The following is a 27,551-nucleotide window of genomic DNA, read 5'->3' on the forward strand; positions in this document are numbered from 1 at the left end:
TCCACCTTCGGTGGTGGAGGTAATCAGAATGAGGTACAAAGAACTACTGCTAAATTAGTCCAATAATGTTGCAGTTGACTCGTAGCTTAATATAATACAATAAACCAAAAGCTCTGATAAAAATTACCCCCAGTTGGGGGTGACGGTCATCTCTGCAGCTCTGTAGATGTGGATCTCTGATCGGCTTAGAATGGCTTCAATGTCGTCTTGTCTTTAGGTTCAACGTACAGACGAAAGCCAGGGAGTAAAAAGGATAGAAAACCTCAGAAATCAAACTACATTTCTGAGTTACCTGGAGATAGATTTTGAAAATGGTTGATTTGGAACATTTATGATTAATGTGTCTTCAAAAGGATAGAAACCGGACCTCAGAAATCAAACTGCATTTCTGAGTCATAAATGGCGGATGATATTTTGACAATGGATTATTTCACAAGTTTACAGCATTGGTGACCTTGACATTGACCTTCAATCAGGTCTAAAGTCATACCATCGTGCATCACTCAGACCCCTACCTACATACCAAGTTTCATCAAGATCGGGCAAAAAATTTTTGACCATATCACATAGACGATTTTTCCAAATTTGAAAACACGTGACTCGATAACCAGGACGAATTTGAAAAAACCGGCCTGAGCAAATTTAGATATCGTTCCATATTATCAGAATCCGAAGGAATTTCAAAGATCGGATCATAAACGGCGGAGGAGATAGATTTTTAAAATGGACGATTTCGCAACTTTGGAGTGACCTTGACGTTGACCTTGACCTTCAATCGGGTCAAGGTCATACCGTCGTGCATCACTCATTGACATCTACCCACATCCCAAATGTCAAGAAAATCAGAAGAAAAAAATGGGGACGTACTAACGGACGTGCGGACATAGAGACTGGTTTTATTAGGTCATCTCTAACGAGATGACCTAAAAATAGGAAGATACTCACTTCCAAAGCCTTGATTTCATTTTTCAACTTGCAAATTTCTGAATCCTTATCAACAAGCTCCTTCTTCAATTCTTCTGCCTTATCTTCATGCCTTTTAGCATTGAGATGACTTTCCTGATTAACAACGAGACAAAACAGAAACAAAATAAAAGGAAAGTTAGGCACATCAATTCAAAAATCACCAACAAAACAATTAAAAAAGGCACAGCTGTAAAGAGAAACATGCACACACAAACAATAAAGGTTTAACAATACAAGCAACGAGTTTGATGTCTCAACTAAATATTCAGCTATGATTTACAAACTCAGCAAAAACAGTGGGGTCGCAGCACCTGCAGCTGGTCCTGGTACCCAAGAACTTCCGAACTAGTGTGAAATCGCATTGCAGAAAATTCCTGCTGGATGGAGTCCTGCAGCAGATTCAAGCGTTCCTCTGCTCGTTCTGCACGCTCCCGCCATCCATTCGAAGATGCTCCCGCCGTGCAGTGCAACACGTCCTCATATCCTATTGAGCTATCGACCTCAATTGAGGCTTTGTCGTTTCGTCTTTCCAATTCAGCAAAAACATTAACGCGCTCTGGTTGCAGCTTCTCTTGAATCTCTTCAGCAGCCCGTCTCTGACTAAGAGTCACGGCACAATTCTCTTCCATCGTTTTCAACTGGGTCCACAATTCTTCCCGCTCAGTTTCTGCTAATTTGAGGTTCTGCAATGCCTCTTGTGCTCTCACTTCTGTCATTTCCAAATGCTTCTGCATCTGCTGACACTCACGGAGCACCCACTCAAGAGCATTCAATCGTAAATTCAAGGCTTCAGCTGGCTCATTATTTTTGGAAACTTCGGTGCTCCTTGATGCTGCTTGTTCTGCTTGCTGGCAGGAAACATTTTCATCAGCCAACTGTCTTTTCAGCCTTTGGACTTCATCATTCAATGTGGTGACCAAATAATCTGCAGCTTTCCTCAAACATACTGCAGGTTTCTGATTTTCTGCATGAGACTCCAAGGACGTATCCAACATTCCATCTTTCTGAATTTGGTCTTGGAGCATCAGTGCCATCTGTTGGATCCAATTTTGCTGCAGTTCAGTTGTGATATTACCTGAAAGTTGGAGTGGGGAGTCTTCGACCTGGAGGCCGCATACATCCATGAGCTGAGCGCCATGGTTTGTCTGAGTTGATGCATCACTCACAGCAATTTTATCACCGTGGGGTAGTATTACAGGTCCACGGATGGTTGTACTTTCGACCAGTTTCTGGGTACAAATGTTCGACAAGCTATTTTCATTGGTATTTTGCATGGGGGAGATATCAATGTCACATGGGTCTTTTGGATTTCTCAACAACTGCAAGTCATTGAGCAACCTGGTATTTTCATATGTGAGAATGGCAGCCTTCTGGCGACAGTGCTCGGCACGCTCCTCGGCCCGACCACGGGCCGACTCAGCGGCACGTAGCTGTAGTTCCACCGAATCTCGCTCAAGTTGCAGGCTTTCAAGGCGCTCCTCAAAGCCCTCGTGCTCTGCCATGCTCCCGTCAAGCTGGCCCAATGGCTCTGGGGACTGCAGAAAGCCCAAATGCTTGCATTCAATAGGAAAAAAAAGTTTAAAAACAAGATGACATTTTCCTTTGCAGGAAGCTCTGAAAATTTCATAAAATATGTTCTACCTGGGGGAAAAAATTGCTGGCAAGACTTCCCATGCTAGAACCACAGCTTGGGGAATGCCACAGGCTTGCAGGTGAGAGCGAGTTTCCAAAACTTCTTCTGTAGACAATCCATAAAACAAGCAAAGACGACACATCTGTATCAGTAGATGTCCACATACACATATCACACACACTTGAAGCAACTCAAACAAGAGTGAAGTCGAGAGCGTGCCATCACAAATCCCAAGCTTCCCACCGAAAGCAATGTTGAAAGATGGTATCAAGTTCCACCAGGATGATTGGAGAGATATCAAAATTGAAGTTCAGAATTGTTTTTGAACCCTGTGACCCCAAGTCCCCACCCCCTGGGATCAAATCCAAAAACTAATTTCATATTTAATGCATCCCCCAATGTTGATTGCATGTACAAAGTTTCATTTTAAAATGTGCCTGTAATTGCATTTTTTGGTATTTGACCCAATCCACAGAAGGATGGCTGAGAGGTACATATGCTCGCTCTAAGCTGCCTAGACTGGGTTTGAATCTCAACCCAGCCATTAACTAATGTTTCACAGGCAGGGTGATTAATCAATATGTGTGCCATCTCTCAGATGGATGTCAAACTGGGCGTCACCTCTGCCAGAATTAGTTGGCGGAGATTAAAGATCCCTTCGTGAAGAGTTGGGGAGCTATCCCCAGCATCCTGGCCAAATTCCAAATTACTGCTCTAACCTACAGGGCACTGCATCAGCAGCACTGCTCCACCCTGAGTAATGATAAAACTCAAAGCCTTGTGCTGCACAGCAAAAAAGAATTAGGCCAGACCCCTCCCGATGTGCAGTATTTTATTGTAATAATATTTTAATTTATTTACTATGAAAAATTTCCACTCAATTTATTTTTTTTCTTCTGCCAGGAATGCATTCCCCTTTAATACACAAAATCAATGGCATTTTGAAGTTCAATATAGATTTAAACGATGTATTCCAGGAACCCATCAATGACACAAATGGGGAAGTGCCTGTATATAGATAAGTGTGTGTGGGTGTGAGTGTGAGTGTGAGGTCATATAAAGCACAATATAACATTATCTTAGCAAACTTACCCCCCCCCCCCACTACACCTTTCTCTCTCTCTTTTTCTCCCCTCCATCCTACTGTCCCCTTCCTTATACATTGCAACACTCTTCTATCTTCTCTTTATATTACTCTACTCTCTTCTCTCCCCTCTCTTCTTTCCTCTCCTATCTCTCTCCCAGAATGTATCGTGATGTGTGGTGAGGCGTCGCGCTCTCCCCTTCCCCCCGCTCTCCCTCCCTCCCCTCACCCTTCTCTCCCCCCCTCCCCTCACCCTCCTTCTCCCACCCTTCTCTCCCCCCATCCCCTTCTCTTGCTATGCCTATCAGAAAAATGATGTGCTTTTGCTAGTTTACAGTAAATATAAAATTTGGTCTCCATTAAACGATTTTGAAATTGAAATGAAATAAACAGCTTCAGTTCGCAATTCGAAAAACTTTCCTTATGGTGGATCTTGGGTTACGACAAACTGTTACACCGACATACATCGAAATGGCGACCCACATAAATTTAAAATCAACTTTATAATATTGTGCGATCATGATTTGACTGTCATACTGGTTGTGTGTGCGTGTGTTGGTGTACATGTACACTGGTGTCCATTGGACCAATGTTTACAGGACAGTTGATTCAATTAAAAAAATAGGACCATGGGTCCTCAAGCTCACCTGGATTAGGAGCAAGTCAGACGTCATAAAATAGCAAAATTTTGTTCATGCACAGAATATGGTCGTGTGATTGGTTGAATGGAAGCCCTCCCGATGCTGATTACAGCGATATAGTTTTACAGGTCATGGTATTACAGGTTGCAGGTCATGCTTTTGGCTGAGGGCATCGCTGTGCTGCTGATGCAATGCCCCCTGGAGGTTAGGGTTGGAATTTTTGTTGGTGTTTTTGGCCCGATTTCAACCCGTTGATGAACGCAGATTTTGAGGTGGTCAATGCACTTCGTTAGGCATCAGATATGAAACTTGTGGCCAAGTTTCATCAAAATCGTGTGTTTGGTTCAAGTGATAATGACTGAAATGTTTACAGACTCACTGACTGACTTACCTACGGACACTGCTCGATCACATAAGCTCAACAGATTAAAGTCCAGTTGAGCCAAAAATGAATTTATACGAGTCCTGATTGCTGTACCAGTAAAACTTTTGGTGATGACCAAGCCTCGTCAATTGCTTACCCCTGCACAGGACACTACAACTGGGTATTGCACGACAAGACCAACACAGGGGTTCAACCTGCACCAGGTCCTTCAAACGAGGTCCAAACCTGGTGAATGTAGGCCACTCTGCATCCAAATCATGGCCACGTGGAGCCAGATCAAACTGAACAGCATTCAGGTCATACAGCTGCACAATAAGATCAGATACTGCTCCAGCACACACAAGAGGACTACGTGGGCCATAGTATTCCCTAAGGAAGGGTGGGCAGCACAATAATCAACATGAGCATCAGTATTTCAGAAATTATGGCATTATATTTGTTCATTTAGCTGGACCTGATCCAACAGTGTGTGTTGATAGATTTTAAAGCAAGCAAGAGTAAAACCACAATTCCAGTCCTGCTGCATTTCCTGCAGTACTGTGCATAGAAGCTTGGAAACAAGCTAACCAAATGATAAGATGTTAACATAAGAACAAAACAATGGGGGGGGTGAACAGTTGGCAAAGATGATAGGAATGATATTCTGGTAAAATTCTGCAAAAGAATGGATGGGATCATAAAGTTTGGATTTTAGACTCGAATAAGGAGCAAACAAGAGTGCAAGAATGTGTGCGACCTGTTGGGGATGAGAATGGGTGGATGTTGGTCATCCACCCATATTACGAGGTGGTGCAATATCAGATGAGAAAAGATTAAGGTTGACATTATGCTCCGTTGGTAAGATCTGCCACCTTTGATAGACATTAGCTCAATGATCGAGCGAGATGAATCATGTGTTATGATCCACCTGGTAGTGTTCTGCTGCAAAAGGCATCGCTGCAGGCTGTCCGCAAGTCGTTGGTGTACCAGCCAATAGCGAATCAAGGCACGACCCCGGCCCAATGCTGTGCGCAACTAGGGATGGGGAGCCAGGTGATTGGTTGTGGGGGGATGGGGGTGAGATTGGGAAAATATTAATTCCAGTAAGGCATGCAGAAGGTGAAATATTTCATAAATATTTCATGAGCAGGGATAAAACACGAATTAAAGAGAAAGAGAACAAGTTTTTGGCTCAACAGCCAGACCATACAATCTGAAATTATATAGGAATTTAACTCCCTAAGTCTTCGACGAAGGCCACTCTGTGGCTGAAAGCTTCGATTTTCTAGGGCTTTGCATTTTTCATTCTATGGTTCATGTAATCCTACTGGTGAGGCAGGCACGGCAGCATCACCTGTATTATGTATGCATGTACAGATAGTGGACAAAACGATGGAAACACCAGGGTATAGGGGTTGTACAACACGTATGTGACCGGTGCGTGAAACATGCAAATCTCTTCCCAGCAGTCCTCTTGTCGTGTACATATATTACCAGGCTGCGGCTCTGGTCCAGTATTAAGAGCCAGCTTGGCCGCAACAAGAGACCTCAGTGACTTCTCACTGGATGTAATTGTTGGTGCGCGTTTGGCACGAGCTTCGGTGATAAAGGCTGCGGAAATTGCTAACACGTCATGAGGAACCGTCTCGAGAGTGACGTCAGGATGGGAAAAATAAGGAAATGACATCATCGAAGAGCAAAAGTGGATGGAACCACATTCTAGACAAGCATGATGTGCGGGCATTAGTCCGGACTGCGAGGCAAAACAGAACAGCAATGGCGGACAAACTGTGCCGAGTTCAACGTGGGTTGTGAGCATCCTGCATCATCATAAACTGTCAGAAGGGAACTCTACAGGGAGGAATATCACAGCTTGTTATGCACATAATTCCATAATGGCATGGGGCATATTTTCCTGGCATCGCCTGTTCCATTCATTCCATTAGAAGGCAGGGTTGATGCAGCACGCTACATTACCATCCTGCGCAATTATCTGTACACCATGACACAGCGTTTCTTCACTGTTGGGAGGGGTATCTCTCTCACACACACACACACACACACACACACACACACACACACACACACACACACACACACACACACACACACACACACACACGCACACACACACACACACAGTTTTTAAGACAACTTTAGAACAAACACAGAGCATATTCATGTACCCCTTATCTTTACTGTTTCTTGGCACCTATAGTATTCCAGTTCAAATTTATCTCCTGTTTCTGTTGCAACTGTCTTTCCAGGGAGACAATTCCACACATTAGCGACTCTGCCTTGCTACCATCCAAAATCTCATCTTCTTTACTCTAAAACTGCTTTGACCAAATCCCATTTCTTCAGGCACGGGCTACTTTATGAGAGCTTGTTCACCTGCTCTTGATGCTTCATCACATGCTTTATCTCGGTCAATAAAAACATGATAGTTTCCTTTTCTTTGCCAAATAATTATGTTGGTCTTGTCTCGAAACAAAAGTTACTGCTTCTGTTGATCTTCCTGGCATAAAACCAAAATGATTTCTTTTTTGTACACCTTGTCAAGGCTCGTATGAGAGAGCTAACACACAATGCACAGCAGGGGGGGGGATGAGACAAGAGGGGTGTGGGAAGGACAAAACAGTGAGGAACAGAGACATTAGGAGATCTGTGGAAGGGAGAGGGATGGGGTGGGGAACATGGGGTATACAAGATGGACACTACAGGGTCTTTCAGGAAGGAAAGCAGGGAATTTGAAGGGGGTGGGTTTGGGGTGGATTAACGGGGGTAGAAAAGATCAAGGATTTGGATGGGAGCCGATAAGAGGTGGTGGTGAACTGCTGTTTTGAAGGCCTGGAGGGAAGAATGGGATTGAACAGAGTGAGGGAGTTTATTCCAAAGGCGGGATAAAAAGAGGAATGAAAGAGCAGTGAAGGCGAGTAGTGATTCTGGTAGTTTTACAAGAAGGGGGTTGTTGGCGGGCCTTGAGCACCCTGTGGAAATATGGTGGGGACAAATCACAGACAGAGCCGGGGGGGGGGGGCGAGACCAGAAAGGAGACGGTAGAAGAAAGAAAGACGACCAAACTGCCTGCAGTGAGAGAGTGAGGCCCAAAGACTCAGCCTCATCGTGGGAGATACCAATGATCCATAATCCTTGGTTTCCACTGCGTGAAGCTGAGAAAGGTGAGAGGCAGAAGCACCAGCCCAGAGGGGAAAGCAGTACTCCATCAGGCTGCGGACAAAAGCTTTGTATGTGATCAGGGACTCAGGTGGGCCGAGGAAGGACTTTGCACGGTGGAGGATTCCCAGTCGGCGACTGGCTTTGGAGGCCAGGTTGGAAATGTGGGTTTCCCAGGAAAGATAATAGCAGATCGTGAGACCCAGAAGCTTGAAAGAAAAGACTTCGGCCAGCGAATTGTAGAGAAAGTAGATTTGGGGATTCCAAAAGGTCCTTTTGGAGAGACATCGTGAGAGTGTGAGATTTGTCAGGATTGAAAGACATTTTCCACGTGTTGGGCCAGTTTGTGATTTTACCCACATCTGCTGAGAAGGAAGAAGCTGCTGTTTGCCAGTCTGAAGGATGACAGATGGTTCGGCAGCGGGTGGAGTCATCAGCAAAGAGATAAGGCGGATTTTCCAGAGTTGGAGATATCATTGATGAAAACCAGAAAAAGAACAGGGCGCAGAATGCAGTCTTGAGGAACTCCAGCCTGGACAGGAAGAGGGGGTGAAAGAACTCTATTTAGGGCCACACGTTGACTGCGATAGGAGAGGAAGTCAGTGAGCCATGAGTGGAGATGGCCTTGGAAGAGAGTTTTTGTAGATAAGCCTATGAGGGATATAGTTTTCTATCTCCTATGAGGGAGATAGATAGGAGATAGATGTAGATAGGAAGAGGGGGTGAAAGAACTCCATTTAGGGCCACACGTTGGCTGCGACAGGAGAGGAAGTCTGCGAGCCATGAGTGGAGATGGCCTTGGAAGAGAGTTTTTGTAGATAAGCCTATGAGGGATATAGTTTTCTATTTCCTATGAGGGAGATAGATAGGAGATAGATGTAGATAGGAAGAGGGGGTGAAAGAACTCCATTTAGGGCCACACGTTGGCTGCGACAGGAGAGGAAGTCAGTGAACCATGAGTGGAGATGGCCTTGGAAGAGAGTTTTTGTAGATAAGCCTATGAGGGAGATAGTTTTCTATCTCCTATGAGGGAGATAGATGTAGATGGGAAGAGAGTTTGGTGAGCAGGGCAGGGTGCCAGACCGTGTCAAAAGCACGCAATATGTCTTGGGATATGGCTCCGATTTCATGTCCGGCATTGAGTACCTCCAGCCATTCTTGGGAGAGCAGAAGCAGCATATCCAGGGTAGAATGACCTGGTATGAAACCAAATTGATGATCAGAAATCAAGCCATTCGAGAAGAGGAAGGATTTCTTGTCTGAAGCGATAATGGATTCCATATCCTTGCTGATGATTGGGAGAAGGCTGACTGGTCTGTAGTTGCAGGGATCTGTTTCTGTACCTTTTCTATGCATGGCAGTAATGTTTGCTGATTTCCAAGCAGATGGAAGATGACCTGGAGGAAATGAGAGGGTGAATAGAACAGAGAGAGCATGAGCAGGAGCAGAGGAGCAGAGGAGCAGAGGGAGAGGGAGGGGGAGAGAAGGGTTTTTTTGGACACGTGGGCTGATGTTGTCTGGACTGGTTGCAGAATCTGAGTCGAGGTTTGACAGCAAGCTCTCCACTTTGTCAGAGGAAAAAGACACAGAGTCCAGGGACAGTTGTGTGTGACTGGGTAAGGTGGGCACAGAAAGTGATGGGTTTCGGGCACAAGACTTTGATGCAAACACCGAGTTTTGGCATTCAGCCTCTTCACATACGGTATCAGCAGTGCAGCCCTTTGAGGTAAGGGAGGGGATGGAGGGGGAACATACACCAGAAACAGATTTGATTAGACGCCACCAGGATTTTGAGGAGGATGAGAGGTTTGAGAGTTCAGACTTGAGATTGTGGTCTATATTTACAACTTTCCTAGTCTTCTTTCAATCACCTTTTCAAAAACTTTCAAATCCTCAATTAGTTTAACTCCTCTGTAAGATGAATGCAATAAAGGGGCTCCCTTCATCTTGAACAAGGGCACAACAGTGCCATTTGCCCAATCTTCAAGGATCACTCCTTCTTCCCAGACCTTTCTATACAACATCATCCGAATTTATCCGACATTTCCACCACCCACCTATCATTTCAACTAAAAATCCAGTTGGACCAGCTGCCTTGCCTTCATTTAATATTCTAATAGCCGATTCGACTTCTTTTTCACACATCTCTTCTTCTGGAATTGGTCCTTTACCTTTGTACTTGATAAATAAAAGCCGTGCTGTCACGTTCAATATTCTTACCCATTTCTTTCTCGTATTCTCTTTTGGCTTTGCAGAGTTATTTTCTTGACTTCCCTTTGTTTACTCCGATTCTGATCCCAGTCTGACATCTGTCCTATTATTTTACAAATAATAAATACTTTCTGCTCATCATCAACAGCACTCCTAATTCCACGTTCAACTTCCCTGGTTGCTATATCTCGCGTTACACCTCACTGGAATATACTTACTCTGCATACTACACATTTGCTCCTTAAAAGTTAGCTCAAATTTCTAATGCTGATTACCCTCATGTTAGCATATTCTGATCTATAAGCACCCAAATTCTCTTCTGATCCCTTCAAAGTATGCTTTTCTGAACTATAATAATCTTTCTCTCCTTTCCCAAACTCTATCTCTTTACAGAATCCTTGCACATACCATGTTATAGTTGCTTATCCCAAATGCTTTCCTGCCCAACATCGCTACTTATAATGAGGTCAAAGAATGCACTCTCCCTCATAGGCTTATCTACAAAGTGGCTTAAAAAGTAATTCTGCACCAGATCTAGAAATTCCTCCTCTGCCCTGCTCTTTCACAAGAATAACCGTAATTATTTGTTTAGAACATGACATATGTGCCTTTCGGTGTTCATTTTCAGTTTCACATTTATCTTGGTGCTAGTTGATGAAAACTGCAAATATCAGAAACCATAACTCCTTCAAATTAGATCTCAAACTACATTTGTCCCATTAACCCATGAGATAAGCCCACAAGGTGACACGAAGCCCACCTCAGCAATTGATCTGACAAAGCGAATCCCCTCTTTGGCACCTTTCTGCTTCGCCAGGCAATCACAGAAGTAGTCCCAGTAATCCTTACGTGTCCCAAGGAGTCCCTTCTTCTCCTTTTGGTCAAACTGAAGGGGTACAATGGAAACGTATTATGATAACGTATCACTACATATTGCGGGGACTGTGAAACACACTCGAACCTCATTATGTCACAGGTTTCTTAACAGAATCCTTGCAAAACAAGTGAGTCACCAGGCTGAGAACAAGGGAAGTGAGAGAAAGTGGGGGAGAGGCAAAAAAGCAAAAGGAAAACAGAAATGGTCAGGAAATTTACTCAATGCCAGTGACCTCCTTGGTACAAGTAAATTCAAATTAGACCACAATCATTTGGTTAGTTTTTCTTCCAATGAGCTAGAGCAGGGGTATTTATATGCACAAAGCATCTTGTGGTCTAATTTGAAAAAAAGCTTGCATTAAGGTCACCGGCATTGCACTACATATTGATCCATGAAATGCTGCAGAAAGCCCACCTGGAGAAGGTACTCAAACTTTGTGCTGAAGCGATGCAGGGCTTGGCTATCATCCATCACTGGCACACTGGACTCACTGTAGTCCTGACTAATCTCACCAATTGTTTCTGTCACATGCAAAAAGATGCTTATTAGCAGCTCAATTTTATCAGAATGCATAACAATTAGACTGCGAGTGAAGGAAGTTGTGGAAGGTCACAGAATGGTTAACGTTTTCCCATCAAAACAATGAGTGAAAACTTATCGAACAAAACAGCAATAACTGAGCACCACTCTCTAACATGACCTCTCAACCTATTAATGAAGGGATTAAATGGACCATGCATTCGCCAGGCACTTAACCACCAATTTTCAGCATTTATACTCACCATGTCCTGATAAAAGAGATATCTTGTTACTATTTATCAAGGACAACAACTCCTAAGGAGAAGTGTGTCAAAGTCTGTATTTCATGTGCTGTACAAGATTGTGGAAACGAAACGTGAGAAAGGTTTCAAACGAAACCAGGAAACCTCAAGTTAAAATGTATGGATGGCACCAACACACAATAGCTTACTGCTTTTGAAAAGCACCAAGGGATATTTTTTTTTTAATTGTCCACAAGTGAGTTCAAGATGTGAATGACAACTTGGCGTCCTTTTCTAAAGGACAACTTAGCTTACAATCGAATCCTAAAAATAAAACAATCACAGCTGGTACAGTAGACTCCCATTAAGAGGAAGACTTCAGACTCACTACTCACCTCTGCCGATTCGTTCCTCTTTCCACCCCCCACCTTCCCACACACACCTGTGGAATCAACTTGCACATTCTCTTGAATCACATTCTTCTCTCCAGGTCTTGAAGACAGCTGTTTACCACCACCACCAGATCATCCGCCATCCCAAATCATGCATCTTTTCTACCCCCATTAACCTTTGCCAAGCCAATCTCATTACAAAAATTCCAGTTTTTCATTCCTGAGAGTTTGCTTCTATATCCATATTATACACCTTGTGCGTCCTTTGATACGCCTCATTTGTCCAAGTCTCCCCCTATTTTGTCCCTCAACCCTGCTGTTGGTGTGTCGCCCTCGAACCTCCTTCGCTTTCTACTGTTCCATCTTAATCCGTTCTATGTTCAAACTCCTCCACGAGCCTCGACTGCGTTTTCAGTTCTGTCAAGCTTTCATTACGGAACACAATTAAAATGACATAAAATATTCTTGCAACAACAACCTATATGAACAGCAACAAACCAAGAAAATTAAAAGGATTGTGAACACATGCACCAACATATTTATCAATGCATGCAGGTTTTTCAAAGTGTGGTGAACGTAACAATAAACTTTATTGCAGCAATGAGTATAAGTGCAGCAATAAAACTTCAAAGAGTAAGAGTGGAACAATAAACTTTATCTCAGTAATGCATGGTGAGATTTTAACCAGGAATAGATTACTTTTGCTTGACTTGTCATCATTCCCGAGTACATCCGTTTATGTGGATCAACCTGCACCAATTTATCTTTTTTTAAAGTTAAAATTTCAGAGATGTGTAATCTCTAACACACACACACACACACACACACACACACACACACACACACACACACACACACACACACACACACACACACACACACACACACACACACACACACACACACACACACACACACACACACACACACACACACACACACACACACACACAAACACACACACACGTCATGTAAATCCTTAAATCCTTGCCCCATCTATTCTAATAAACCTATTCGCCTCATGTGCATCCCAATATTTGTCATCAAAACTCAATATGCATGTAATGATGTTTGTCTGATTATTTTGTCCACCCACTGTACAGTACAAGGGAATGACAAAGGCATTCAAGATTTTAGTTCCTGTGTGCATCGAAAGGACGATAACAGAATGAGCATGGCCTCATCACTCAGAGTCAAATTTGGTGCTTCACAGGACGGACACAGCATCACAAAGTGGGAAATCAGGAGAGATGTTAAATTCAGTGTCATGTCTGCTTGCATTTGCTGGAGTACATTAAAGACTCCATGGGCATATTGAGTCAAAAAGAGGAGAGTAACCTCCAGCATTCTGAACAAATTACAAATGCCTGACATTTCTAGTGGTGCATTACGCCTGCCTTACTGAACTGGCTTTGTCAGATCAGGCCAGATTAGCTCTATGACTTGCTACAGATACCATGGAAACCAGTAAGAACCTGCTTTATGGTCGGGTTGTCGGTGACGAAACCGTCCCCTCCCCCCCCCCACCCCCACTGGTGAGGAGGATGTATGATATGGACACCCAGTAGAATTAAAAGCAAAACCTGTCAGAGGGCAGAGGAGCTCCTTGTGAGCCAACGGCCATCCATATCTCGTGCCCAACTGTGTCTGCGGTTGTCATCTTGCAGTTGGGTTACTTTTTTTTATTATTATTATTCTTTAAAGAGTTTGGTGGCGGGATTTGCAGTCAGGCCACCGTAAAACCCTTCACACCACAAAACACAAGAAAAACGCAAGGAAAATTGCAAACAAACTCCGTGGGAGTACCTCCTGTGCAGCTGCCCTCCAGCCTGGTGTTGGCTTAGCGATTAGGGTGGCTGACTGGGGATCCTAGGGTCCTGAGTTTGAGCCCCGTTGGCAGCTGAATTAATACCAGGTGGGGTTGACTCAGCCTGTCATCCTTCCGAGGTCAGCAAAATAAGTACCAGTGTACTGGTAATACGGACACTGCATCAGCGGCATAGCCGCATCCCTAACCAATGACGCAACCAGCAGCAATAAGGCTGCACTCAAAAGAGAGAGCTGCCATCCACAGTGCAGTTCACCAGATGACGGGATTGGGGCAAAGCCTTCAGAAACCCCACTCTTTGATAATAGGAAGAAAACCACAAAGTAATCTTCCTGGGTCAGATTGCGATAGTGTGTATCAGGGTGGTGCTGAGGTGTCGTCCACCAGATAGCGGTCTCCTTGGGTTAACCTGAGGCGGTCCCTTTGGGTGGGTGCCTGGAATATCCTAACCCGAAGAGAGGATGAACATGATCACCTATCTCTGTTATCATCTGAGCTCAAGCGTTTGAACATCGGTATTGCAGCTCTCTCTGAGGCTCGGAGACCGGAAAGTGGTGATTTGATGGCGGATGGTTACATCTGGTCACTCTGATGGTCACCATGCCCAAGGAGTTGATGTTGCTGTATCCAATAAGCTGACTCAAATGATAATTCAGGTCACACCAGTCAACGAGCGTATTACGAGACGAAGGATTCATCACTCCTTGGGTATCGTTTCCGTGGTCTCAGTTTCTGCTCCGACTGAAGTGATGATCTCACCGTGAAGGACACATTCTACGCCACACTCGCGTCTGTGGTTGATCAGTGCCCCAGATGAGATACACTTATAGTTTTGGGGGATTTCAATGCATCGACTGGAACTGTCAGGGATGGTTATGAGACTTGTGTTGGTCCCCAGGGTCTAGAACTGTGAACCAGAATAGCACCAAGTTCCTTGACTTTGCAAGAAGTCATGGACTTTGGGCGGCTGGTTCATGGTTTCAGCAAAAACAGGCTCATCGCTGGATTTGGTATTCCAACACTGGCGGTGTGGCAAAGGAGATTGACCATGTGCTCGTTGATGGTCCCTGGAGGATGATCCAGAACTGCAGGGTCTACCGGAGTGCTCAGTTCGTCAATACTGACCACAAGCGTGTTGTAGCAACTCTGAAGTTGCAGCGTAAATCCGGGAGAATGGTACCTTCACAGCCTAGGTTGGATGTTGGCATGCTCAAGAATGAGAGGGCAGCTGAGGAGTTTGCAAACAGGCTGAGTGGAGATTTGGGGGGTCTGGGTGTTTTGGGGAATCCTGAAGAGTTGTGGAGTGCCTTCAAGACTACGATCCTTGATGTTACCGGTGGATGTCTTGGAACTCACCATAGGGTGAAAAAGAAGTTTGTCGCCAAGGGACATTAGATACCATTGCCAGTCACAGAGCCAAGTTTAATGGCAAGTTGTTCAGGGCTAAGTTGTTCAGGGAGTTGAGGTGAAAAACAGTACATGCGCCGAGAGTGGACAAGGAGGCCTATGTTACGAGGAATCTGTGAACGGGTAGAACATTACCTTTGGTGAAGTGATTCTCATCCTGCTTTCAAAGGAATTTGTGCATTGCATTCCTCCAAGCCTGTCCCTCAGTGTAGTGCACTTAGAGCAGAGGGTAGTGGGCTTTTGACAGAGGAGTGCGAAGTTAAGGCACGCTGGGCCAGTTAATTTGAGCAGCTGTACGAGGCTGACCCACCAGCTATTGAGTTGGATGTCAGTGGTGTTACTATTCCTATTGCTGACCCTACAATCAAATGTGAACCGCCTTCATTTGTGGAAACACAGGCTGTGGTGAACCGGTTGAAATGGGGTAAAGCTCCAGGGATCTGTGGCATCCGTGCTGAACTTCTCAAGGCTGGTGGAAATGCTGTACTCGCGTAATTGCATGCAGTTCTGCGCTCTGCCTGGAACACAGGCATCATCCCAACTGACTAGAAGAGGAGTCTTGTTGTCCCTCTCTGGAAAGGGAAGGGTGATTGCCAGGACTGCAACAACTACCGAAGGGTGATGCTGCTCTCAGTGCCGGGCAAGATCTTTGCTCGGAAAATTATTGATGGGGTTCGCCACCATCTGCTTGAGCACTTGCGCCCATGGAGCAGTCAGGCTTTACACCAAAGGGGTCAATGATTATTCGTATCCTTGCTCTTCGGGTCCTTCCCGAACGCAGATGAGAGTTTCCGCAGGGGCTGCTTGCAGCCCATGTTGCTTTCTACAAAGAGTTTGATTTGATGAATCGGGACGCCCTCTGGAGGATTCTTGGTCTTCGTCGTTAATTCTTGATCAGGTTCGCCACCATCTGCTTTGGCACCAGCGCAATGAGCATTCAGGCTTTACACCAAAGAGGTCAACGATTAACAGTATCCTTGCTCTTCGGGACTTACCGAACGCAGATGAGAGTTTCCGCAGGGGCTGCTTGCAGCTTATGTTGATCTCTGTAAAGCCTTTCATTCAGTGAATCGGGATGCCCTCTGGAGGATTCTTGGTCTTCGTAGATAATTCTTGATAGGGTTCGCCACCATCTGCTTTAGCACCAGCACCCAGAACAGTCAGGCTTTATAGCAAAGACTTCAACGATTAACAGTATCCTTAGTCTTCGGGTCCTTACCGAATGCAGATGAGAGTTTCGGCAGGGGTTGCTTGCAGCCCATGTTGATCTCTGCAAAGTGTTTGATTCGGCAAATCGGGATGCCACCAAAACTGATCAATCTGATGTCCGAACTATACTCTGGTACTGAGAGTGCTGTCACACATGGTGATACCAGCTCCACCTTATTTCTAGTTGTTACTGGAGTTTGTGAGGGGTGTGTGCTGACCTCCACACTTTTCAGCGCTTGCGTGGACTGAATTCTGGGGAGGATGTAAGAGAGATCAAGCTGCGGTACATCATTTGGGAATGTCAAGATATCGATGATGCAGTCATCTTTGTGGAGACTCTGGATATCCTTTTGGGGGCCCTCGAGGTGCCGCTGGGATTACGGGTTTCCTCGGAAAAAACCAAGATCCAGGCTTTCAATGACATCTTGTCTGTACCTGTTTATGGTGAGGATGTTGAGGTCACAGAGAGATTCACTTACCTTGGCAATGATAATAATGTCTCTGCTGGCTGTGAGCCAGAGGTCAACAGACATCTGGGTTGGGCCTGGGGAGTCATGGATTCACTGAATCGTGGGTTGTGGCACTGTCAATACCTGTTTAGGACGATGAAAGTCTGAGTCTTCAGTTCCTTGGTGCTTCCTTTCTTGCTCTATGGATGTGAGACTTGGACTCTGACCAGAGATCTGAGACAGAGACTCAATTCCTTTGGTACCAGGTCTCTTCGGAGAATGCTTGCCGATCGCTGGTCGGACTTTGTGTACAACGAGTAGTTGCTGAGGGAGACTCAAATGAGATTTGTTACCTGCATATTCCCTGAGCGAGCGTCAGCTACGGCTGTATGGACATGTGGCTCGTTTTCCTGATGCTGATCCTGCTCACTAGAGTCTCTCAGCGATGGAGCCTCATGAGTGGAGCAGGCCAATGGGCTGACCACGTGCCTCATGGTTGCAGCAGGTTGATAGGCATCTGAAGGAGATGGGGATGGGCCAGGCATCTGCCTGGGGGATGGCCAGACGGAGGACCCCTGCAGTACCATCGGAAAGTGGATGCAGCGACGCGCTGCTCCGGCGCATGCTCCCACACCTGACCTGACCTGACCTGCTTGGACTGGCCAGCAAGTTTGTGAAAAACTCAGACTCGAGCAATTCCTTTTTTTCAAAATGCTCCCCAGGCCACCTCACAAGGAGGTGGGGTTAATTGAGACTAGCTAAAGTAGTAGCAACCGATATAATGTGAATTCAATTATGCAGCCAAATTTAAAGCAACAGCAGGTAGTTTATCGATTGTTGCACATATGATACCTTGCAGTTCACGCATGATTCTTTGTATCTGACTCTCTTCATTTCCTTCCATGTTTGTTGTGGTGTTCGTTAAGCCCTTCAAAACACACAAAAAAAACAGCACAAAATACATTGAGGATACATGCAAACTAAAACCAATGGTTAAGTTTCACCTTCCACTGAGAGAGTCCTATCATTTCAAAAGCATGATGGTTTACCTAATTCCCCCCCCCAAAAAACCTCCAAACATGGGAAGTACAAGTCTATTACATGCAAGGGGTTAATTCCTATCAATTGCCTCCCAGATTAAAATTGCAATGCATTGTGAGGTAGTTTTATTTATTTAATGAGGTTAAGGGCATAAGGGCAGCATTACTTTATCAAGGTTGCACTCAGGGTACAACAGGTCAATGATAGAGGGTGGAATAGCACCAACTTTAGAGTTCACCATTCAGATTAGTTCCTCCCGAAAAAAAAAAAAAACATTAAACAAAAAAGTCACCCACCCAAGACGAGCCAAGACTTCCAGAAGCAAATCATCCCCAACTTAATACTTTACTTAAACATGAGTTTGTAACATCCAAAAGTTCAACACAAATTTGAATACCTATTTGACATTCTGAGTCAGTCTGTTTGGTGTTCCCATCAAAGCGCTCAGCTCATGATGCCGTGACCTCAAGTTAAAATTCATAGAAAATTGTCTTATTCCGTCCTTGTCCAATGGAGGGTGTTTAGTGATGTTTAACAATTTGTGCGTGCACACGACCCTACGGCCATATTGGAGTACAAGTAGAGGACAAAGGAACGTCCATTCACGATCGGTGAAGTTGAAGATTAGTGTTATTGTGCACTAGCTGAGCCTACCCGTTTTACAGTGTGGAGAGTGCTTTAACCTCAGCATTGCCCAGGTAAAAAAACACAGTCGGACTGGTGAAGGACTGTGTCCAATGGGGAGTGGCGAAATGCTCGTCACACTCCACATGTTTCGATTTTCCCGCTGATCACATCACATGCCTTCTGGTTGAATGGTTTGCATTAGCAGGAACAATCTTCTGGGTGGCAGACGGACGGTTGTTCTGTGCGGATTATGCGGTTTTTTCCGTGTGAGCCATAATCCGTGGTGATGCTCACCAAAACAGTCAGGAGGTTCGTCTGATTGTGTGTGTACATATATATATATATATATATATATATATTGTGTGTGTGTGCTGTGTCATGGCTAAACAATTGGGATCAAGCTCGTCCCAAAACATGGATATGCCATTGCATTGGGACACTTTGTCTAAGGAGCGATATTACAACAATACAGGTTTTAGGCAACTCAAATCTATATGAATTGCCAAATACAGCATGGTCCAGAAGTGAGATGAACTTTCCAACCATTCTGTATCTCAATATAATGAATTATCTTGTGTTTACAAAAAGCATTTACACCCTCGAAGACGTGAAGGCAATGAAAAGTTTGGATGCTTACAACCGGTTGACGTCTAGCTGGATCAGTGATGTGGTTGTTCGTGTTTTTGTGAAGAATGGCTCATCACATTGTACAAGCAAAGGTAGGCCTATAATACATCAATGACATGGACCCATGTTGGCAGAGCAGACAAGCATCATTATCATTCGCCATCCTCTGACAGGATAAGACCAATTTGTGCAATCATCAAGTTAAAACAAATAATTCCAAAGAGTAGAAGGGATTAAGCACAACAAGTCACCGATTGTTGATAATGGTTAAAGGGCGATGTATATCAAGACCGCGTTGATCGAGATTATAAGTTTGCTTGTCGATAATTTTCACAATGCCATTTTCACACAAGTCTTTCTAATTGTTATGGCAGTGACAAGATTGTTCCCACATGGAAACGCAAACTTCACATATTTTTCTAAATCATTTTGAGGTCTTTGTGGCGTCAATATTGACCGCCACGATTATGATGACCAGCTTCAATTTCAGAAGAGAAAATCGATTTCGTCAATCGTTTGTCATCCATATGACATGTGGCCGTCCCAACGCAGCTTTGCTCTAGCCAGATGAGCGAACATCGATTTAAACTTTGAAATGCGCTCAACTTCTCGGTGAGATAGTCAGACCAAATGATTTTCAGAGTTTGACACATGACGTTGTTGCAGTGCATTGAGCCGCTTGAGTTGGTTGGCATGCAGAGGAAAAGTTTCAAGTCCATAGGTAAGAGTAGATAAAACTCCAGCATGATACACAGCAAATTTATGCCATCAGTGGCACACACGACTCCGCAGTTTGCCAAAGTTTGCAGCCGTGGCCGAGGTACGACGACTAATTCCATGATCATTGCTGAGGGATTTTGACAGTGCAGATACTGTAAGCATGATGTTATACATGTTAACATCATGCTTATCTGCTCTGCCATCTGCTTCAATACTGTCGGATATTTATCTGGCCCCAAAGCTTGATCTTTTTTCACCAACTCTGCAAGATAAAACGCTGAGTAATGTGAAAGACATCAATAAATAAATAATGCTAGCAGACAGGACACCGAGCTTAACGTCGAACTGAGGATCAGCATAACCCATGATTCAAAACGCGCACGCACGCACGCACGCACGCACGCACACGCACACGCGCACGCGCACGCACACGCACACGCACACGCACACGCACACGCACACACACACACACACACACACACAGTTTCTTGGATTACTGTGAGAATCTCATTCGGGATCCCTGTTGAATGCCCTCATAATTCAGTCAACCCTCCATATCAAAATCTTTACATTATGGCTTATAGGAAGTCTAAGAGACAACAACCAATCTTCTCTATCAGCACGATTGCCACAACAAAATACAGCGCAAAAATTCATCGTTTAAACTCCAATTTTAACAAATGTAAATACGGTGACGCAGTACACATGTAGTTTTGCTTGTACTCTGAGATGACAGATGGGAAATGTTGTGAACACACACACACACACACACACACACACACACACACACACACACACACACACACACACACACACACACACACACACACACACACACACACACACACGGTAAAAAAATATATTGGAACTTGGTTGTGCCACATCGAAGGCACGGCAGCGAACGTGTGAGCACGAGCTTTAACTGGTGGGGGTCTCCGGATGTCAGAAGCTGTCAGGGTTTTTGGTGCTCTTTGGTGCATTCACGGCGGCTTTGAGGCACGAGTTTACAAATGATCCAATCAGTTTTTTTCACTAGAAAATGTTTTTATACCAGAAAAAGATGGTAATATTCCACGGATAAAAGGATATATCAAAGATCATGGTGTTTCTCACATTTACATGATTGCCAGCATTGAGAGAAGAATAAGCAGCAGGATGGAAAGGATTTGTGTTCCGAAGGAGCAAAGCGACAAAGGGGGAGAGGGTCTGTGGAGGCTCTCGCACCCCGACCACTTTAAATAGTAGGGAAATTTTGTAAATTTAACCTTAAGTTTGTACATTCTAACACACTCTTTTATGCAACATTAAAGCAGAATAATCATGTTTTCCTGATTAATTTAAGTTTTTTTTTTTTTGCATGCAACTCCTAAATATGTTTTTGGACTTTACATTCATTGCATACGCCTGATGTTGGCTTAATGGTTAGGGTGGCGGGCTTGGGATCCTATGGTCCGGAGTTCAAATCCCGCTTGGCTGTTGAATTAATAACAGGTGGGGTTGACTCAGCCTGTCATTCTTCCGAGCTCGGCAAAACGAGTACCAGCTTGCTGGGATGATCGAGCCATTTTGAGTATCCTGCGTCGGAGTGGCGACCCGTCCCGGATTGTGCCCACTAGCCCAGGAGACTGCTTAGGCAGCACCAACACACTCTCTGTACAGAGTATGGTCCTGATGGATGGATGCATTCGTTGTATAACACATGATGTAATTAGTAAAATATAAACTTAAATTTAAAGATAAAACTTAGACTTGGCCACGCCATACTCTCTAATACAGACTTTATGTATATCTACTGCAATGGCCTCACGTTACTGGATGTTTGGGACCTAGCACTAACATTTTGGTAGGTTTCTCCCCAGCTTGTGTGCGCACATGCACCGTGCATGTGACTCATGTATATCGCTAAAAGCAGCACGGGCGTGGTTCTCATTGGTACAATGCTTTGCTACGTGTGACATCATGTCAGTCAACCAATGATAACATTCTGCGTTTCGCTGGTCAACAATGCTTGTAAATGGGACAGCATTTGTCATTTGCTGCCGCGTGGTTTGAGTAATAGCTGTCGCCAATCAAATCCAATGAGATTACGGATATTGTTGTTTTTTTTCACGCAGCATCGAGGGAAACTGCCCAGAAGCGGATGGAAACCTTGTCAAAACATGAAAATCTATCAAAACCTTTGATGAAACATTATTTTGTGCAAGCGGTATTCTTTGCTATTATTGAAAATGAAATCAGGAGGCTGTTCAAATACACAAAAACTGGTACAGTTGGCAACTATGCATTCATTAACCAGCCTTGTAGTATACCTTGAAGTGAATGTGAGCCTTAATACTAACTACCTTGTGGTACTACATATCCTGAACTATGCCATGTGGTAAATGTGATTAGCAAAAAAAAAAGTATCGTCTGTGAGATAGATTGTTAACGGTTAACATAAGTTATCAGTCTTAATAAAGAACAAAGGAAATACATCACCGTGTTTTTATACACCTCCAAACGATGTCAAACTTCAAAGTTAGATTTGATCAAAACAATATATTGCGCAACTACGAAGAATTATTATCGATCTACTTCTTGTGCATGTCATTGAACTACTTTGTTGCTTTTGCTCACTTCAGCAGTTCCTTTGGAGATTCCCACACAACATACAAAAGCCTGTTAACCTGTTTTGCTTGTGTAATGGATGACAGTGTGCCTTTTGCATGAAGACATCAATGGGTCGATGTCTTATTCTGATTGATGGCACGGAACACAAACGCACTCTCACTTTCACTCTATCTCTCCATCCTCTCCAGCATTGCTACGTGGAATAATCAGAACCAATTTAGCTTATTTTGACAGATTTGTGAATCTGTATGAAGCATCAGGAAATTAAGCAGCTTTTAAAAGAACACTAGAATTGCATCACCAACCAGCTATATAATGGGATCCTCATGCTGCAGGAGGAGGTTCAGACGAGTGAAAGGAGGAAGCACTGAAATAATGTACTTCAGCGATAGGATCTTCAAAATCGGCAAGCAGCCTACGGAATATCGCTGGTGATGCACGTTCAGATTTGAAACTGCTTTGTATCGAACTGTAGAGTCGTAAGATACCATACACAGCTTTTTCTTAGCTAAGCCATCGAATATTGACATACCTGGCAACTTCATGGTAATCAGTCACAGAAAGGAAAAAATATATATTTAAGAACATCTTTACATTTTGTGCTTTTATCACACCGGCTCGAGTATTGAAAAATGAATCGCGACGGACAATGTTTCCGATTTCAATTAAAAGCCTGACCACGAAAAATGTGAAAAACCTTCCATTGGCTTCCGGAAGTCATGAGAATAGCCTGAGTGGCCACAGCAGTGTGAAACTGGAGCTAAAATCATGGGAGTTGCCTTGTCTGGATATCTTAATATACAAGTAATAAAAACATTTTTTAACAAGAAAAAGAGCAATTAGAGATTGCAAATCCTCGCCAGGACTTCTTTTGAGTGGTGTATTTTTAGAGGTTTTCAGGTAAATCCAATACGGCTACCAAATCATGTGACTTATGACATCATATGTGTGACTTTTCTTTCTCATGGATAAGCGGTCATATGTGTAAAGTTTCGCCTTGATCTTTTCAACCATTTCAGAAAAGATTTTTGAAGGTTGGTTGCAACCAATGATCTTTTCAACCATTTTACTCCTTCACTCTTTCATTCCACTTTTTCCCCACCTTTGGAATAAACTCCCTCCCTCTGTTCAACCCCATCCTTCCCTCCACGCCTTCAAAACAGCTGTTCACCACCACCTATCAGCCCCCATCCAAATCCTCGATCTTTTCTACCCCCGTTAATCCACCCCAAATCCACCTCCATCAAATTCCCTGCTTTCCTTCCTAAAAGTCCCTGTAATATCCATCTTGTATACCCCATGTTCCCTGCCCCATCCCTCTCCCTTCCACAGATCTCCTATAGTCTCTGATCCCCACTGTTTTGTCATTCCCACTCCCGCCCCTCTTGTCTCATGCCCCCCTTGCTGTGCGTTGTGTGTTAGCTCTCATACGAGCCTCGACAAGGTATACAAAAAAAAAGGTAATTTCAAAAAAATATATATGGCTGCCGAATCACGTAACTGATGTCATAAAAAAAATTCTGTGGACCATTTTATCCTGAGATGACCCTCAAAAATTTTCATACTGATCGAAGGTGGCATTCTACATATGCAATTATGACGTCATAACAAGGGCACCTATGACATCACAAAAAAGTTACACATGCCCCATGAGGAGTACTTGCTATGTACCAAGTTTCAAATTTTTCCTTGGTGCGGTTTCAGAGATACGTACAGAGGTCCAAATTCTTTCCATATTTTGAATATGCCTGCCATACCACATTACATGACCAATGACATGATAATTATGATCAGAACATTATCCATGAGTAGTTGCACCAATGGTGAAAATTTTGTCTCAATCCAACAAGAGGTTGCAGAGAAAAACACTAAAGTTATGTGCGGACAAAGACAAACAGACAGACAGACAGAACAAACCAAAATGCAATGGCCTCTCCGAATCCTTCTTCGGGGTAAAAATGAAAAAAGGATAGAGGGATGTTCCTCCCAAAAATATGTAAACAAGGTAGGGATGGTCACAAGAAATGATCATATGAAACCATCCCAACATCTTTCTTTGAATAACGATTGTCCCCACACAAGACACTGTGTGTGTGTGTGCAGTCTGTGCAGTCTGTGCAGTCTGTGCATGCATGCACGCATAGTACTCCAATACAGTTGCGGAATAGTAAACTGTAAAGCAAACCCGATACCCAAATGCTTTAGAAACAGTCGCGAGGACAAAGTAAAAACCTGATAAAACGGTCATAACATACAGAACTAGAGGGGGAGCACTCGGTAGAGTGCAAAACCTCCGCCGCCAATACTGCTAGGTCACTCAAGTGAACCTGATATCCTATTCATTCAATTCGACGTCAACAGTGCTCACAGAGTTATAGTTTGCAACTTTCCCTTTTACATCCTCAATTCATTCGTCATAACTCGATTCCTTGAGACAGAAATTGATTTTACGTGGGTATATCTACCTGAAGTTCCAAAATCAGCCGCAATTATAATTTTGGCATGTTTTTTAGTTGGAAATCACTTATAACATGTAGAAATGCAGAAAAAAATTCGAAATTTTGTTGAAAAAAAAAGTTGTAAAATTTTTTTTTCTCCAACAATTTTTTTTGGGCAGGGGGGGGGGGGAAGCTTGGAAATCACTTAAAACATGTAGAAATGTAAAAAAAAAAAAAAAATTAAAATATTTTTTCAAAATGGCAGTCATAGCGGCCATATTGGATTTTGGATCAAGTCCAAAATCTAATGGCATGATGCTTGGACCATACCTAATCCCCCCACCAAGTTTCGTTGAAATCCGTCGAGGAGTTTTTCCGTAATACTGTTCACAAACAAACAAACAGACAGGGGTGAAAACAGTAACCTCCGTCCATCTTCGATGGCGGAGGTTAATGAAACTTTGCACCCACGGCGCCCATAACAGGCATGGCATGCCCACACACCCGCGGAGAGTCCCTACATATCAAAATCTACTCAAAGGTACAACATCCATGTGTGCTGTATACGTACCTATACCTTGTAGCAACTGCCGACTGTACGTCCCAAACACGACACGAACTGTACCGCTATCGACTGTAGGGTGTTCAGAAAGTGGCTTAAGCACTCAAGCAACCACTCCAATGGAATGCCAGGCTTGGCAAGCAATTACCAATTGCGGTCGATAAACCCTTGCACCTGGAAATGCTCAAGCAACTTCTGAGTTGGACAAATGAACACTTTTTAGCTTTATGAACTGCTGGTAAGGTCAATTCAAGAGCTTAAATTTTGTAATTCAGCTTAGTTTAAGAGATTTCCAAGGCTATGGCATGCGCGGAAGTGAAATAAAGCCACAAACGCTGGCATTTCCAGGTGTTTAAAAGCATTGCAATTAAATGTATCCAGCGATTCATAGGTATTGGTAATACGAGTGAGCAGTCAAAAAAAAAATTATCGACAATAAATCGTTGTGGCCTGTTCCATGTCAAGGCGTGGTTGAGCGGGCCAAAACACATGGCGGCTTCAGATCCCAGTGAGGTAACCCAGGAAATGCCTTAAGACCCCATAGATAGTGAGGTGGCAGAGGATGCGCCTGATGGAGGATACAGCATAATTAAATAAGGTTGTAAATTATCCTCAAAAGGGGTATTTTCATTAATCCAAACACCCAAGTTTCACTCATGCACTTACTTGGAGATCCCTTAATCTGCATGCAAAGTTTCAGGCTGTTAGGTTTTATTGTTTTGGAGTTATGGAGTTATGGACACACGTGCACGCGCACGCATAGATCTATAAAGCTCATTCTAACCACTCACTGACCGATAGTAAAGATCGGCACCTTCTGGGTGACGTAGAAAGTTGATATTTCGTGTGCCGACAGATACTGAAGCCGATCCACCGGGGGAAAAAAAATAAATCACAGAACCGTCAAAAAGTGTCCGTAAATGAAAATATAAATAAACTACAAGGGCACTCGGTACAGCACATACCTCCACCACGTAATGCCTGATCCACAAGAACATATCCTGCCCAATACATTTTTGAAATATTCTGTACAGCACTATATCGTTTTTGGCCCTATCTCTCAATGGTGAAGAATCACTTGAAAAGTTAAATAATTCTCGTATCCAGATCTTCACCAAAATCGAATCAATTCTTCCTTGTCACACACCAAACCTGTCCACCAAGTTTCATGTGAATCCGTCCACAACTTTGAGATATTGTGCAATATATCGTTTTTGACCCGATCTCTCAATGGTGAAGAATCACTTTTAAAAATTCCAGGAGTCGGATCCAGATCTTCACCAAAATCTAATCACTTCATCCTTGTCACACACACAACCTGTCCACAAAATTGCATCCAGATCCGTCCAGAACTGTACGAGATATCCTGAACACAGACAAACAGACAGAAAGGGGTTAAAACAACCTCCTTCATCTTCGGGGCAGAGGTAATTAAAAAAATAAATGCAGGTGAGCAACCCAAGACAATGGGGAAGCATGGTTTGTTATTGCTTACAATGTGTAAGCATACTCCACTGGTATAATTATATAATTTGACCGGTGGTGTCTTTCCATACGTTCATCTGTCTCCTGTTTATGGCGGCTGCTTCTTGTGTTGTATTTGAAAATATGCGAACTCAGGCAAATCTGAACATTCACTTTTTTATTGTCTGTTCCAATCATCTTTAAAATGAACACAAACATCTGGATTAAAGCAGCTTTAATCCAGATTTTCATGGAGTAACACACAATCTAAAATACTCTCCACACATGTAAGACAAATTGAACCACTGCCGCACGACGTTGCACCACAATTTCGCTGTGGACAGTATGTACAAGTATGAGCTTTGGCTCAGAGTGAAACCAAGAGTGCAACACAATTAACCTTTTTAAAGTCCATGAAATCATTTAAATTGATAGAGCAACTTAAAATTTCCCGGTAATTGGC

The 27,551-nt window shown here is 43.6% G+C and overlaps 1 protein-coding gene across 1 annotated transcript in view; it reads right to left on the reverse strand.

Moving 5' to 3' along the window:
• The window catches only part of LOC147028896 (FYVE and coiled-coil domain-containing protein 1-like), a 299,989-nt gene that overhangs the window by 250,263 nt on the left and 22,175 nt on the right, over positions 1–27,551 (reverse strand). Inside the window, exons 2-9 of the mRNA XM_085879733.1 lie at positions 17,852–17,927; positions 11,368–11,474; positions 10,837–10,962; positions 5,617–5,723; positions 4,935–5,078; positions 2,608–2,704; positions 1,278–2,501; positions 946–1,059 (exon numbers count right to left, since the gene is read on the reverse strand). Coding sequence (XP_085735859.1) covers positions 946–1,059; positions 1,278–2,501; positions 2,608–2,704; positions 4,935–5,078; positions 5,617–5,723; positions 10,837–10,962; positions 11,368–11,474; positions 17,852–17,903 — 1,971 coding nt within the window. The 5' untranslated portion in view covers positions 17,904–17,927. The remainder of the gene's footprint in view (positions 1–945; positions 1,060–1,277; positions 2,502–2,607; positions 2,705–4,934; positions 5,079–5,616; positions 5,724–10,836; positions 10,963–11,367; positions 11,475–17,851; positions 17,928–27,551) is intronic.

This window comes from Eptatretus burgeri, chromosome 4 (genome assembly GCF_056783735.1).
Source record: "Eptatretus burgeri isolate ZD-2024b chromosome 4, Ebu_testis_v1, whole genome shotgun sequence".
Classification (NCBI taxonomy): Eukaryota; Metazoa; Chordata; class Myxini; order Myxiniformes; family Myxinidae; genus Eptatretus; species Eptatretus burgeri.